Here is a 13,415-nt window from a genome sequence, read left to right as displayed (position 1 = left end):
ATTTATTGTTTGTTTACTTGCACTGCTGTAACTGGAGCCTCGTCGTCTCGTCTCTCTATATACTGGACTGTATGTAGCGGAGATGACAATAAAGTTTACTTTGACTTCAGCAGCGCGCAGGCGCACCGAGGGCTCTCGCGCTCACTTTTAGAATTTTGAAAAAACATCGGTGCAAATTATAAGTCTGTATCATAATGTCTGCTGTTTTCGTGTTGTTGGTTTGTTTTTATTATGTTTTATTTTGTGAGTTGGTTATTAGACGCTGCTCCAGCCAGACAGTGAATCCCCCGCCGCCCCGCCCTCTCCTCCCTGTGCCGCAAGCAGCAGGCGCACCTCGCAAACGGAGGGCGCCCTTACTCCCAGCAAATGGGCGATAGAAAACAGATCGGTGCCTGTGACATTCCCAATATGCGCTGGCTGATGTCGGGGCAGCATGAGTACGAGCTATTTTTTTTAATTTTTAAAAATGCCCGTGTCGCGCATATCAAAAACCGCTTCTGATTACTATACCTTTCTAATGTGACGTTGTTGTCCCTGGCTCTCTCTCTCTCCCTCCCGCTCTGTTCCTGTGCTACTGCGAGTGTAACTACCGCCCCTCCCCCCTCTTCCCAGTGCAAAGCACAAGGCTCGTGTGCGGAGTGAAGCGGAAAAAAATGCGAGAGAGAGAGAGGGTGAGAGAAAGAAAAAACCCCACAGCTCCCAATAAGGAGCCGGCTCGCGTCGTTCACTTCAAAGAGTCGGCTCTAAGAGCCGTTTCGTTCACGACCGACACATCACTAGAGCACTTAGGTGGCATCAGAGCATCTGGCCGTATAGTGTGAGACCCTACATCGTGACCTACGAACTTCTAACCCCTGCGATTCAATCGTACAGTTCGAGCAGGAGCTGAATAATGCGACTGAAAAAAATCGCACAGTGTATGCCGAGCTTTAGGTGATGTGCGGGAGTTTGTTTGTGTGCGACTGTCCTTGTAGTCAGTGAGTGTCTTGATCCCCTGCCACATGTTTGTGTTAAAGTGTTCCTCGATGCGCTGTTTGTATTTGCGCTTGGCTTCTTTTATGCCTTTAAGCAGAGGTTGGCGTGCCTCTTTGTAGACTTGTTGGTGTCCTGATTTGAAGGCGCTGTTCTGTGCTCTTAGTAGAGCTCGCACCTCGCTGTTGAGCCATGGCTTCTGGTTCGGGAACGCTGTAACAGTCTTTGTTGTTGTTGCACTCTCACTACAGAAGCTGATGTATGAGAGTACGGCAGATGTGTGGCCCTCAAGTCTGATCCTTCTGCAAATACACTCCAATTCGTGTTATCAAAACAGTCCCGTAGGGCCGTGGTGGCTTCCACGGTCCACACTCGTACTGTTTTTGCAGATGTTTTTGTCTTTGAATTAGAGGTCTGTAAGCAGGGATCAGGGACAGAGAGAGATGGTCAGAGAGTCCGAGATGAGGCAGGGAGGTGGCCTTGTAAGCATCTGGGATGTTGGTGCAGACTTGGTCCAGTGTGTTGTTTTCCCTCGTCGGAAAGCTCTCGTTTTTAAAGAATCCAGGCGGGACAGATTTCAGGTTTGCGTGGTTAAAATCTCCCGCCACGATCACAGCGCAGTCCGGGTGTGTTGTTCGCTGTTTATTAATGGAGTGCTGGAGTAGCTCCATGGCTGACTTAGCATTAGCTTGCAGCGGCACATAAACTGCTATTATTGTGATCGCTGTGCGGTCTACACTTAGCTATCATGTACTCTATGTCCGGGCAGCAGTGCACGACTTTAACTGTGTTGTTGGTGCACCAGTTATTGTTCACATACACTAGCAGACCTGCTCCGGACTCTTTGTTCCTGTCTGCTCTGAATGTAGCGTGGCCCGCTAGCTCAATCGCAGCGTCTGGGGTCAGTTCCTCCCTGTCCAGGATGTGTACATCCTCATCACTGAAAGAGGTCGTGTCCAAATTCATGGGCTGCCTCCTCCTGAGGCCGCATTTGTAGACCGATTACGTCACAGCGACGCGCCGAAGGCTGTCCAAATTCATAGGCTGCTCCGAATGCAGCCGACAAATGGGTCCTCATTTTCTCCGAATTTGAGGATGGGTCTGGTGTATCCTTCTTTGCCCACCATATCCCAGAATTCATAGCGCGGCCCAGCCAAACTCTAGTTTCCGGTAATGGCGGCCGGTACTACGTTTTAAAATTACTCTTATTAATTTTTCTGGGTCACAAAATAAACTTTTAACATATTTTCAGGCGAGAAAGTAGCTGTGTAAACATCAAATATCTGCTCGGTTTATCAAGATATCGCATATTTGGAAAAGTGCTTCGACGTTTTCGGAGACGTCTGTTACCCACCAGCTCGATAGCGAGCCGGGAGCTCGAGGGTCACTGGAGCCGCCGAGAACGGCACAACTCCCGGCACATCATGTTCAGATCACCGCGGACTTTCGCTACTCGGGTTAAACGTAATATAGAAGTACCTGAGACAACCTAAAAATGCTATTGTTGGGCTTTTACAGTGTTTTGTTTGTTCGTGAGTAAATCGGTTTGGCTGAGATTAAAGTTATTAGATTAGATTAGATAAAATAAAACTTTATTAATCCCCCGAGTGGGTTCCTCGGTTTTTATACAGCTGACTAAACGTCAAACAGAAAACTGATTAAACAGAAGTGTGAGACGGTCGAGAATTTACTCCAGTGTCCTGTTATATTTTATATAGCAAGGAGCAGACGGCCGAGTTTATTAAACTCCACCGAGACAGCGGTGACGTTAATCAGAAGGCTGGACCGTCCAATTTCACTGCCGTTTACTTCCGGCCTACCCGACCGTCTGAGGACCCGGCCCACTTAGATTGCGAAGGCCCGGTCCTCAGGAGGATGCAGCCCATGAATTTGGACACGACCAGAGTGTCCACTGGCCTGTAGGTGTGAAGGACAGACTGCCCGCAGAGTTGAGAGGGGAATTTCTTTTTATGAATATATAAATTTAAAAAAGTCCCCTCCCTGCGGGCGGTCTGTCCTTCAAGCTTGGGTCCTCTACCAGAGGCCTGGGAGCCTGAGGGTCCTGCGCAGCATCTTAGCTGTTCCTAGGACCGCGCTCTTCTGGACAGATGTTGGAATCTGCTGGAGCCACTCGCCTCCTTTATCTGTTTCCACGTGTCCCTCCTCGTGTCCCGCGTCTCCCCAGTTTGTCATGTTTCCCTCTCTCTGTTTAACATGTCAAACTTGTGCATACTGGGTTTTCATGCTCCTGTTCAAGTCCATGTTCGTCTTCATGTTTCTGGTCACAGTTTTTGCATGCACCTGTTCAGATTATGTCCCATGTCATAGTTTTCATGTTTATTTTTAGTTTACCACAGTTTAGGCTTTAGTTCTGTTTTTCCCCAACTCGCCTTGTCTTGTTTTTGTTTTGGATATCAGCCTCAAAGAGCTGGCTTTCTGACAAACTAATCACATCCGGTGTCGATGGCCCTTAAACACAAAGCACGCAGCTTTTATTACAAGAAGAAACTTTAAAGTATAAAACATTATTTATAGACTTTTCTTTTTAATTATTTCTTCTGTCATGTCATCCCTCTTCTGGGACGTCCACACCCTGACCACAGTACTAGTAAAATACTACTACTACTAAAAAAAATAGAGGAATGTGAAATGTAAACAAAGATGAGCACAAAGGTAGACGTCAAACACATAAAAATAAAAGAAATACAACATTTGGGATGTTTCTGTCGTGCTCACAGCACAAAGACCCGAGAGCTGAACGACTCACAGGCTGCTGAACTGTCACATTCAAGGCTTCCACGAATGCTGTGCCGAGGGTTTTCCTCACACTGACGTCTGAGTCAGCAGAGGGCGCTGTCTCATCATTCAGCCAGGAGGTGCAGCAGTCTCCAGCCACATGCTGGCCTTTCCAACAGTGATCATGAAGCCTCGGGACAAACACCGGACATCAGCAGGTTTCTCCCCACCTGCTCCTTAAACATCACACTCAGTCTCTTCCACAGTTTCATGTCTTGCCTGTAAGTGTCCCCCCCACCCCAGCTCACGGTAACCTGACCGCATGTGCACAGCAGAGCTGCTGCAGACATATTTGGACCTGTTTTCTCCAAGGAACTGATACCACTGACCGTAGTCTTCGGGGACACAATGTCTGCACCTCGTGCTGATGCCCAGGTCCAGATGTGGGAGGAGATCCCTCAGGACAGCTGCTGAGTTGCTGCAGGGAAATTTCAGCTCAGTGGACTCACTTTGATTTTGATCTTTGGGGTGTCGTTGAACTCCACCTCTGCAGGTTGATCATTTTCATGCCTGTCAAACGATGTGGCACCGTTTCCTCCCGATCACATCACCCAGCTTCGTTTCTCCCAGTGAGATCTGATGTTTGGTTTCTTTGATGGGTTTATTTTATACAGGAATGCTTTTTAATGGCTTTATTTCACCTATACTGTTTCTTTCCTGTGACAAATGATGTCATTAAATATGATAATTAATAATCTAGAAATACTAATATTAATCTGGCGCAGTATGGCTGAGGTTTAGCCTCATGGCTTTTGCAGATGGTTCACTACATTCCAGAACCTTCCGTCATCCTCCCACAACAATGGCTCAAATTCTTTAAAGCACAGAAGAATTTATAGAAGTAAATTAATAAAACATTTTTATGATCAAATATATCCCAGAATCCAACAGTGACAGTTTGACTGCCCTAAACCACCACCCGGACCCCGCCCAGCACGTGTGCGTGTAGACCGAGGGGTTCGTCGTGCTGCTCCAACAGGAGTCCGGGAGGTGCGGCGTAGCAACAACGAGCGTGACGACAAAGCTGGCACTCAAAAAAATATTTTTATTAACAACAAACTAAAACCGCCGTCCGCTCCACTCACCAGTAAAACACACAGTTCCACAGTGGGCCGGGAGCCACAGCCGGCACCTGTTACACTTCAACCCAATGAAAAATGGGCCTGCGGGGGGCGCCGTTTCACAGCTGCTCTATCAGCAGATCTTTTGTGGTTTCATACCATCAGTCATGTTCTTTTTGCTACGAGGTCACAACTTTAACAATCGATACCTGCAGGGCGGAGGTCATGTGACTTCAGTTTATCAAAATGAAGAGCGGGTGGAGCTAACTCAGGTTTCACATGATGACTCATCGCGGTCAAACAGGAAGGTTACCGGGCGAGACACCTTTCTCCCAGCATGCTTTGATGATGACGGCATGAACCGAACATGTGGCGATCACATGATTAAAGACAGCGTCTGTCAGCATTTCAGAGCGCCACCTGGCGTGACTGCGGGTAAACCCCACACGCAGTGGAACACGCTTCGGGCCACAAAGCTCTTCTCGCAGGAAGCGACCTCTACGGCTCCGGCATCCCAGCGGCTGCTGCACGCTGCTGCATCTTCTGCCTGACGTGAGGCAGCACAGCGTCCCTGTAAAACACCTCCAGTTTGGACACCGTCTCCTCCCACAGCTCAGGGTCAAAGGTCACCGGGACCACAGCCGTCTCCTTCAGGGTGAAGACCACGAGGTCGGCCTCCCGCAGCCCCGTCACCGCCAGCTGACACTGGATCTGAGTGTAGTAGCTGTGGGAGGTCTTCAGGCGGTACACTGGAGTCTGGAGGAGGAGGACACGAAATCAGAGAGGAGGAGGAAGAGGAGGAGGAGGAATCAGAGAGGAGAAATCAGAGAGGAGGAGGAGGAGGAATCAGAGAGGAGGAGGAGGAGGAGGAGGAGGAATCAGAGAGGAGGAGGAAACAGAGAGGAGGAGGAAACAGAGAGGAGGAGGAAACAGAGGAGGAGGAAACAGAGGAGGAGGAAACAGAGAGGAGGAGGAGGAGGAGGAGGAGGAGGAATCAGAGAGGAGGAGGAATCAGAGAGGAGGAGGAATCAGAGAGGAGGAGGAGGAGGAGGAGGAATCAGAGAGGAGAAATCAGAGAGGAGGAGGAGGAGGAATCAGAGAGGAGGAGGAGGAGGAGGAGGAATCAGAGAGGAGGAGGAATCAGAGAGGAGGAGGAATCAGAGAGGAGGAGGAGGAATCAGAGAGGAGGAGGAATCAGAGAGGAGGAGGAATCAGAGAGGAGGAGAAATCAGAGAGGAGGAGACTGATGTGTGTTTGCTACCCCGCCGCGCTCCCGTGTGGCCTCCTCATGCAGCTGCAGACAGAAGGCAGGGTCTTCCCTGCAGGCGTCCTCCACCCGTCTGTGTCTGTGCTTGTAGGGACACTTCACCTCCAGACAGAGCAGCCATTGGCCACTTCGTCTGTCCGTCACGATGCCGTCAGGACTGGCAGCCAACCAGGGCCTCCGGGGGTCGACGAACAAGCCGCAGTCCTGAACGAGGACCTGCCGGCCCAACGCCGAGGACTTCAGCCTCTGTGGGGTGATGTAATCAGTGACATCATCAGCAAATGTTCAATAAAGTTTAGTGTGTAGAAAACAGTAGTGAAGGACCTCCTCCTCCTCGTCCCCAGTTTGTAACGTTCTTGTGATCGTTGCGGTTTTCTCACATATTTTGTGTGTTTTCTGATATTTTTCACTGATTCTGGTTTTCTTATTATTTTATAAACATCTATCTTTCACATCACTGATTTAAAACTGTTATTTTCTCTGTTCACTGTTGACCATTACCATAATAATTAGTAATTAGTCATTTATTTGTATTTTATCCTTCGGGCGTCGCACTTTTTAGTCTTTTCCTCGTGATCCTGAACTTCTTTGACTTGTTAAAATAAACTTTAATTCAGAGCTCTCATATTGCCCATGTATCCTGCTGGCCGTGTTTGTGAGGATGGCTGAGTGTTACAAAGATGCTGAAACACACCTGGTACCTGCGGACGACCTCAGCCTCCATGTGGACCCCCCAGCTCATGGCTCTGGTCTGGACTCTGGGCCCCTCACCTGTCGAGACAGTCAGGTAACCAGTTACTGGCTGACCTCTCAGGATCCTGCACGTGTTACAATAAAAACTCACACCAGCAGACGTCCTGGTGAAGCTGCTAAAAGATACATTTTGTATGGAGTCAGGGTACCAGGTGGTAGAAGGTGTGGCCTACCTGTGACAGCAGCCAGGTAGGAGGTGGGCGGAGTTTTACTCTTGCCGTTAACAAAGCCGGAGCGAGCGATGCTGTGTGCCACCGAGGCTGTGATCCGGTTCTTCCTCCAGGCGAACCAGTCTGGGTTGTTTCTCTGTCCGCGGGTCAAGACCTCCACCTCCTCCACCACACACCGGTCCAGGTGGACGCCCACATCCAGGGGCACCTGCTCGGGTCTGGGAGGGGCAGCTGGGGAAGGTTTCTGGGGAGGATCTGGATCAGCAGCAACAGCCTCCTTCACAGGTTTCTGTGCCCGTTTCTGTCCTCCTTCAGGAGGAGGTCTCACAGCGGAGGCAGCTTTTTGGGCGCCGCTGTTTCCTGGATCTGCCCGGGAGTCAGTCCCAGTCTGAAGGGGGCGCACAGCACCGGGTCTGGTTTTCCTGGAGGTTCTGGTTCCAGTGATGCCTTCTGGAGTCTGGATGGAGGGGTGGTATCTGACCTGAGGGAGGACCGGTTTCGGAGCCGTGCCGGTACCTGTGGAAGTCTGCTTGGTGTTGTGGTTCCGCATTGTTGTTGGGTCTTGATCCGAAAGGGGACCAGAAGAGAAACTGCAGGAAAGGAATGAAGAGCAGAAGAGTCTGAATCCAGGAAGCAGAAATAATGCCAAATAAACACGATGAGATGAAATAAAATCACGAAACGAAATGAATCACCATCATCGAAATTTACCATTTATTTATTTATCGAAATGAATATCAAATCAAACGGGTAATAACAGATTTTTAACTTGACAGACTCGATCGAGGCTTTTATTTTGAAGAGTCAGATGTGTCGCCACACTTCCGGTTCAAACAGCGGAAACAAACCACGTGATCACCCGACCACGTCCCCAAGCACATACACTCCTGCCACCAGACTCCGTTCAGATTTGTGTAGAAACACGGAGCTCGGTGTTCCGGTGGACGCAGGCTCACCGGGAGGCGTTTGAGACTCACGGGGAGGAGCCGCTCTGATTTTCGGCGCTGACCTCACGAAGGCAGCGTACATCGTTTTTCAGGGAGATTCTTCCAAATAGCCAACTTTAACGTTTCCTCGTCTCTCTTTTAAGAAACAACTAAAAACTCATATTTTCAGATGAGTTTTTATGCGCTGTTATTTTGTTGTGAAGCACTCTGTGATCCTTGTCTTATATTAATATATATATAAATACAATTTTACTTACTTTTATAATGTGTTCTTAGGGTGCTCGTCTTATGGGAAATAGCTTTGCTACAGAAACGGAAGGACGCCCTAAAGTGAATGAATTTTGAATAGAGTCTGGTTGAAGCCGCTCCGGCTCCTCTGAGAGCACACGGCGAGGTTAGTTCGTGTTTCCAGACCTCGGCCTGTCTGTTCTACGCTCATTAAGCTGTAAACCGGAGGGCTGACTCCTTATCTACCTGGCAGGTGAGTGAAAGTGTCAGAATGCACCTTACCTGTCTCTGCTGTCGGGCTGGCGGACTGAGAGCAGAAACGAAACAGAGTCTATTTAAAGCTTCGCTGACTCATTATCCCGTGACACCCAGACACGTCCCGGCATGTTTCAGCTCAGCCTGCTCCCTGTAATCCGGGGGATCATCGATGAATCGTATCAATAACAACCGGAAGACTCGGGTCTGGAGTTTGTTAATACCGCAGTAGACGCTGAACACTCGTCATCATCATCATCACTATCACTGTGTATGAAGGACGAGCTGCTCTCAGCCCACCTGTGTGCAGGTCGCAGTCTCACCTGGAGGCGTGGCTTCGAATCCACTTCTGACAAAACGCTTTGCTCTTGTTTGTTTACAATAGTGAAACACAGTGATGCATAAAAATACCAACTATGCATTTTAATATGCTGATTCAATTCAACTTTATTTATACAGCGCCAAATCACAATGGCAGTCGCCTCAAGACGCTTTATATTGTAAGGTAGACCCTACAATAATACACACAGAGAAAACCCAACAATCATATGACCCCCTATGAGCAAGCACTTTGGCGACAGTGGGAAGGAAAAACTCCCTTTTAACAGGAAGAAATCTCCAGCAGAACCAGGCTCAGGGAGGGGCGGGGCCATCTGCTGTGATTGGTCGGGGTGAGAGAAGGAAGACAGGATAAAGACATGCTGTGGAAGAGAGACAGAGATTAATAACAGATATGATTCAATGCAGAGAGGTCTATTAACACATAGTGAGTGAAGAAGAAACACTCAATGCATCATGGGAGTCCCCCAGTAGCCTACGTCTATTGCAGCATAACTAAGGGAGGATTCAGGGTCACCTGGTCCAGCCCTAACTATATGCTTTAGCAAAAAGGAAAGTTTGAAGCCTAATCTTGAAAGTAGAGATAGTGTCTGTCTCCTGAATCCAAACTGGAAGCTGGTTCCACAGAAGAGGGGCCTGAAAACTGAAGGCTCTGCCTCCCATTCTACTTTTAAATACTCTAGGAACAACAAGTAATAGTGATGGGAATTCCGGCTCTTTTTGGAGAACCGGCTCTTTCGGCTCCCACCCGGCTCTTCAGGTTGTTTTGTTGCTTTAATTAATTTATTATTAACAACAATATAACATTATGCACAAAAGGAATTACTAATGTAAAAAAAAACCACGGGGTTTTATTTATATATGTTTATATATAAATAAATATGGTGGCCCCTAGAGACAAAGCACGTACAAACTCCAAAACACATTTCTAGCGTTAACTGAACTTCCCAAACAGAGCTACCTAGATCACCTAAATTACACAATTGAAAGCATATGTGTATTGTTTGTGTATTTATACACAAGCACTCATATATATTCAAATAATTAAAAAGTTCATTTACCTGTTACTACCACACACCAAATCTGGTCGTTGGTACTTGCTGGCTTGTGTAGCCACGAGGTAACAAAAGCTCAACACTGCCCCCTAGCATCCTGGAGCACTTCTGTTGTGTTTTTACGTGTTTTGTCTCTAGGAGCCACTGTAAATATACTTTTATTTATTGACTCCACATAAAATGTAATAAATAAATCATATAATACAAAAACCAACTATTTACATTTTAAATTTTTAACTATTTAAATTTTCAGCTTTTTCCTTTTAAACAAATTTAAAGTGAAACAACACAAAACACTGCAAACCACAACACAATTAAATATAAATTAAAATATGAAAACAAAAAGAAGATGCACATTCTCTGTCATATGGGCAGTGGCGGTCCTAGCCTGTTTGGCGCCCCGGGCGAACACGCCCTCTGCCCCCCCCCCCCCCCCCCCCACACACACACACACGCACACACACACACACACGCACACACACATATATGACCCTATATATGAAGAGAGAGAGAGTATGCAAACGGCTACCAAACAGACATCATAATTCGTCATACAATGAGAACAGGACAAATCAACAATTGACACTGACTAATTAATATTATATTATTGTATATATTGTTTGGAGTTTAGTCTCTTACTGTTACTATTTTTACCATTTCTTCTTGGAGGAACTGTAACCCACATAATTTCCTTAGGGATTAAGAAAGTATTCTGATTCTTAATGTTTCAGGATACATGACCTGCCATTATCCAATGACACATCTGCTTACCTGTATCTTTTGCTCGTTTCTCCTTGTAGGAGCCATAATTAAATGTATTGAATTTTAATGATCATTGGGTTTTCATTTGTTTGGTTGCTATGGTGATGTGTAACGGGAGTCACGTGGGTGCTAGCGGTGACATTAAGAGGGCGTTGTCAGTCTGTCTTTCACTGGTTTGATTTTGACAGAGAGGAGGGCTGGGTAGCCGTAGTTTTTGTTGACCGCAGCACAACGAGTTTCCCCTTGTTGCATTAGAGCTGTGATGTTTTAAGAGTTTGAATCGCGAGCCGATCACATTGCTCTGTAAACTTTTCAAGCACTTTAATAAACAAGCAAGCAATTCCACCTCTCGCATTATTGCGTGAAGTTGACAGCGCGTCAAGCAAATAGGCAGGCTCCATCCCCGGCCTCTAGCGACTGTGGAAGTCGCTACACTCCTCCTCTTCTTTTCTCTTTTTTTTAAACTTTAAAAACGGGTTGTGTGTGAGACTTTAAATCAACAAAATATAAAATATACATTTTAAATTCTTATTGATCCCTTTACCCCTGGTCCTAAAGTGTATATTTATTTTCTTACTCTTCTTATATTTATTGTTTGTTTACTTGCACTGCTGTAACTGGAGCCTCGTCGTCTCGTCTCTCTATATACTGGACTGTATGTAGCGGAGATGACAATAAAGTTTACTTTGACTTCAGCAGCGAGCAGGCGCACCGAGGGCTCTCGCGCTCACTTTTCCCGTATAGAATTTTGAAAAAACATCGGTGCAAATTATAAGTCTGTATCATAATGTCTGGTGTTTTCGTGTTGTTGGTTTGTTTTTATTTTGTTTTATTTTGCGAGTTGGTTATTAGATGCTGCTCCAGCCAGCCAGAGAATCCCCCGCCGCCCCGCCCTCTACTCCCTGTGCCGCAAGCAGCAGGCGCACCTCGCAAACGGAGGGCGCCGTTACTCCCAGCAAATGGGAGTAAGGGCGCCCTTACTCCCGATCGGTACCTATGCCATCCCCAATATGCGCTGGCATGATGTTGGGGCAGCATGAGTACGAGCAATTTTTTTTTTTTTTTTGCTGATGCCCGTGATGCCGCCCCCCACCACGATGCCGCCCCGGGCAACCGCCCGTGTCGCCCGTATCTAAAACCGCTACTGCATATGGGCCTGCATGAATAAACTTTCTGAATCCTTTATCATCCACAACTGAAAATAGTTGTGGATGATTACTATACCTTTCTAATGTGACGTTGTTGTCCCTGGCTCTCTCTCTCTCTCCCTCCCGCTCTGTTCCTGTGCTACTGCGAGTGTAACTACCGCCCCTCCCCCCTCTGCCCAGCGCAAAGCACAAGGCTCGCGTGCGGAGTGAAGCGGAAAAAAAGTGCGAGAGAGAGAGAGAGGGTGAGAGAAAGAAAAAAAAACCCACGGCTCGCGTCGTTCACTTCAAAGAGTCGGCTCTAAGAGCCGTTTCGTTCACGACCGACACATCACTATGAAGTAGGCCTGCAGTGTGAGAGCGAAGTGCTCTAATAGGGTGATATGGTACTACAAGGTCATTAAGATAAGATGGGGCCTGATTATTTAAGACCTTGTATGTGAGGAGCAGGATTTTGAATTCTGGATTTAACAGGAAGCCAATGAAGGGAAGCCAATACAGGAGAAATCTGCTCTCTCTTTCTAGTCCCTGTCAGGACTCTTGCTGCAGCATTTTGGATTAACTGAAGGCTTTTCAGGGGTTTTTAGGACTTCCTGATAATAATGAATTACAGTAGTCCAGCCTGGAAGTAATAATACTGGTACTGTCTCCAGTCTGGTCAGAGCCCACTAGCTGTCTATGGTTCTGTGTGGTTGGCTGAACCGCTGCTCGCCTCACTGAAGAGAATTTGATAGGAAGTGGCGAGCTCCTGCTCTTTGTTTGAGTCTTTGTCCTGTTAGATCTGAGTTTGTGTTGAACCGCTGTGATGACTCTGTCCTCCTGCAGTGGATCATGCGGGTCTCTCGGGTCTCTGCCGGCCTCTTCCTCACTGATCTGGACTCGGCTCTGAACGCCAGCGTGTTGACCAGCAGAAACGTCACTCTCATCGTCAACGCCAGTGGGCTCGAGGACATTTCCTACCCTCAACTGGATGGTCTGGAGGTGCTCCACGTCCCCGTCCAGGACCAGCCTCATGCCCCCCTCAGAGAGTACTTCGACCTGGTAACTGAATGGATCAACCAGAACCAAACGGGGGCGACTCTAGTCCACTGCACCGCCGGCAGAAGCCGGTCACCTGCGCTGATCATGGCCTACCTCATGAGGTAGCCACAGTGCCTTAGTCTCAGTTTGACAGTCAGGTTCTGGTCTCTGATGTGGTTCTGGTCTCTGTGCTTCAGGTCTCAGGGTCTCAGCCTCCGTCGAGCTCACGAACTTGTTCTGGAGCAGCGACCATTTATTCGACCCAACGCTGGTTTCTGGAGGCAGCTGATGGACTTGGAGAGGACCCTGTTTGGTAGGAACACGGTGAGGATGGCGAGGACACCAGGCGGCGTCCTTCCAGAAGCTCTGGAGGACTCGGACGCCGCAGCGGTGCACTGCCTGAACGTCTGATGCTGGCTGGCTCTGCAGCGTTTTCAGTGTGAAGCGCTCTGAGGAACTGCTTCCACGTGCTCTTCCTGTTGTTGGGAGGAGCTTATAAACCTGTGCATATTTCTGCTGTTCTCTGGGCCTCAGGGTGCTGCTCTGTGATTGGTTGTGGTTTAAATGCTGCTGAAATCATCTGCTTTCTGCAGTGTGTGTGTGTTATGGTGCCAGACTGTTATTTACTTGTAATTTTATGGTACA

The 13,415-nt window shown here is 47.8% G+C and overlaps 2 protein-coding genes across 2 annotated transcripts; one reads left to right on the top strand and one right to left on the bottom strand.

Moving 5' to 3' along the window:
• Positions 1-3,519: 3,519 nt before the first annotated feature.
• On the bottom strand, positions 3,520-8,785 carry LOC134641818 (uncharacterized). The gene is made up of 5 exons (XM_063494419.1): positions 8,477-8,785; positions 7,023-7,609; positions 6,791-6,867; positions 6,091-6,342; positions 3,520-5,585 (listed from the first exon to the last, which is right to left on the bottom strand). Exons 2-5 carry the CDS (start codon positions 7,567-7,569, stop codon positions 5,328-5,330), a joined length of 1,134 nt encoding a protein of 377 aa, XP_063350489.1. The 5' UTR covers positions 7,570-7,609; positions 8,477-8,785; the 3' UTR covers positions 3,520-5,327.
• On the top strand, positions 7,919-13,315 carry LOC134641828 (dual specificity protein phosphatase 14). The gene is made up of 3 exons (XM_063494433.1): positions 7,919-8,447; positions 12,576-12,892; positions 12,968-13,315. Exons 2-3 carry the CDS (start codon positions 12,582-12,584, stop codon positions 13,179-13,181), a joined length of 525 nt encoding a protein of 174 aa, XP_063350503.1. The 5' UTR covers positions 7,919-8,447; positions 12,576-12,581; the 3' UTR covers positions 13,182-13,315.
• The last annotated feature ends 100 nt before the right edge of the window (positions 13,316-13,415 follow it).

The sequence above is a fragment of the Pelmatolapia mariae genome, linkage group LG14 (genome assembly GCF_036321145.2).
Source record: "Pelmatolapia mariae isolate MD_Pm_ZW linkage group LG14, Pm_UMD_F_2, whole genome shotgun sequence".
Lineage (NCBI taxonomy): Eukaryota > Metazoa > Chordata > Actinopteri > Cichliformes > Cichlidae > Pelmatolapia > Pelmatolapia mariae.
The sequence above is the reverse complement of the archived record's forward strand: the minus strand, read 5'-3'. Positions and strand labels throughout refer to the sequence as shown.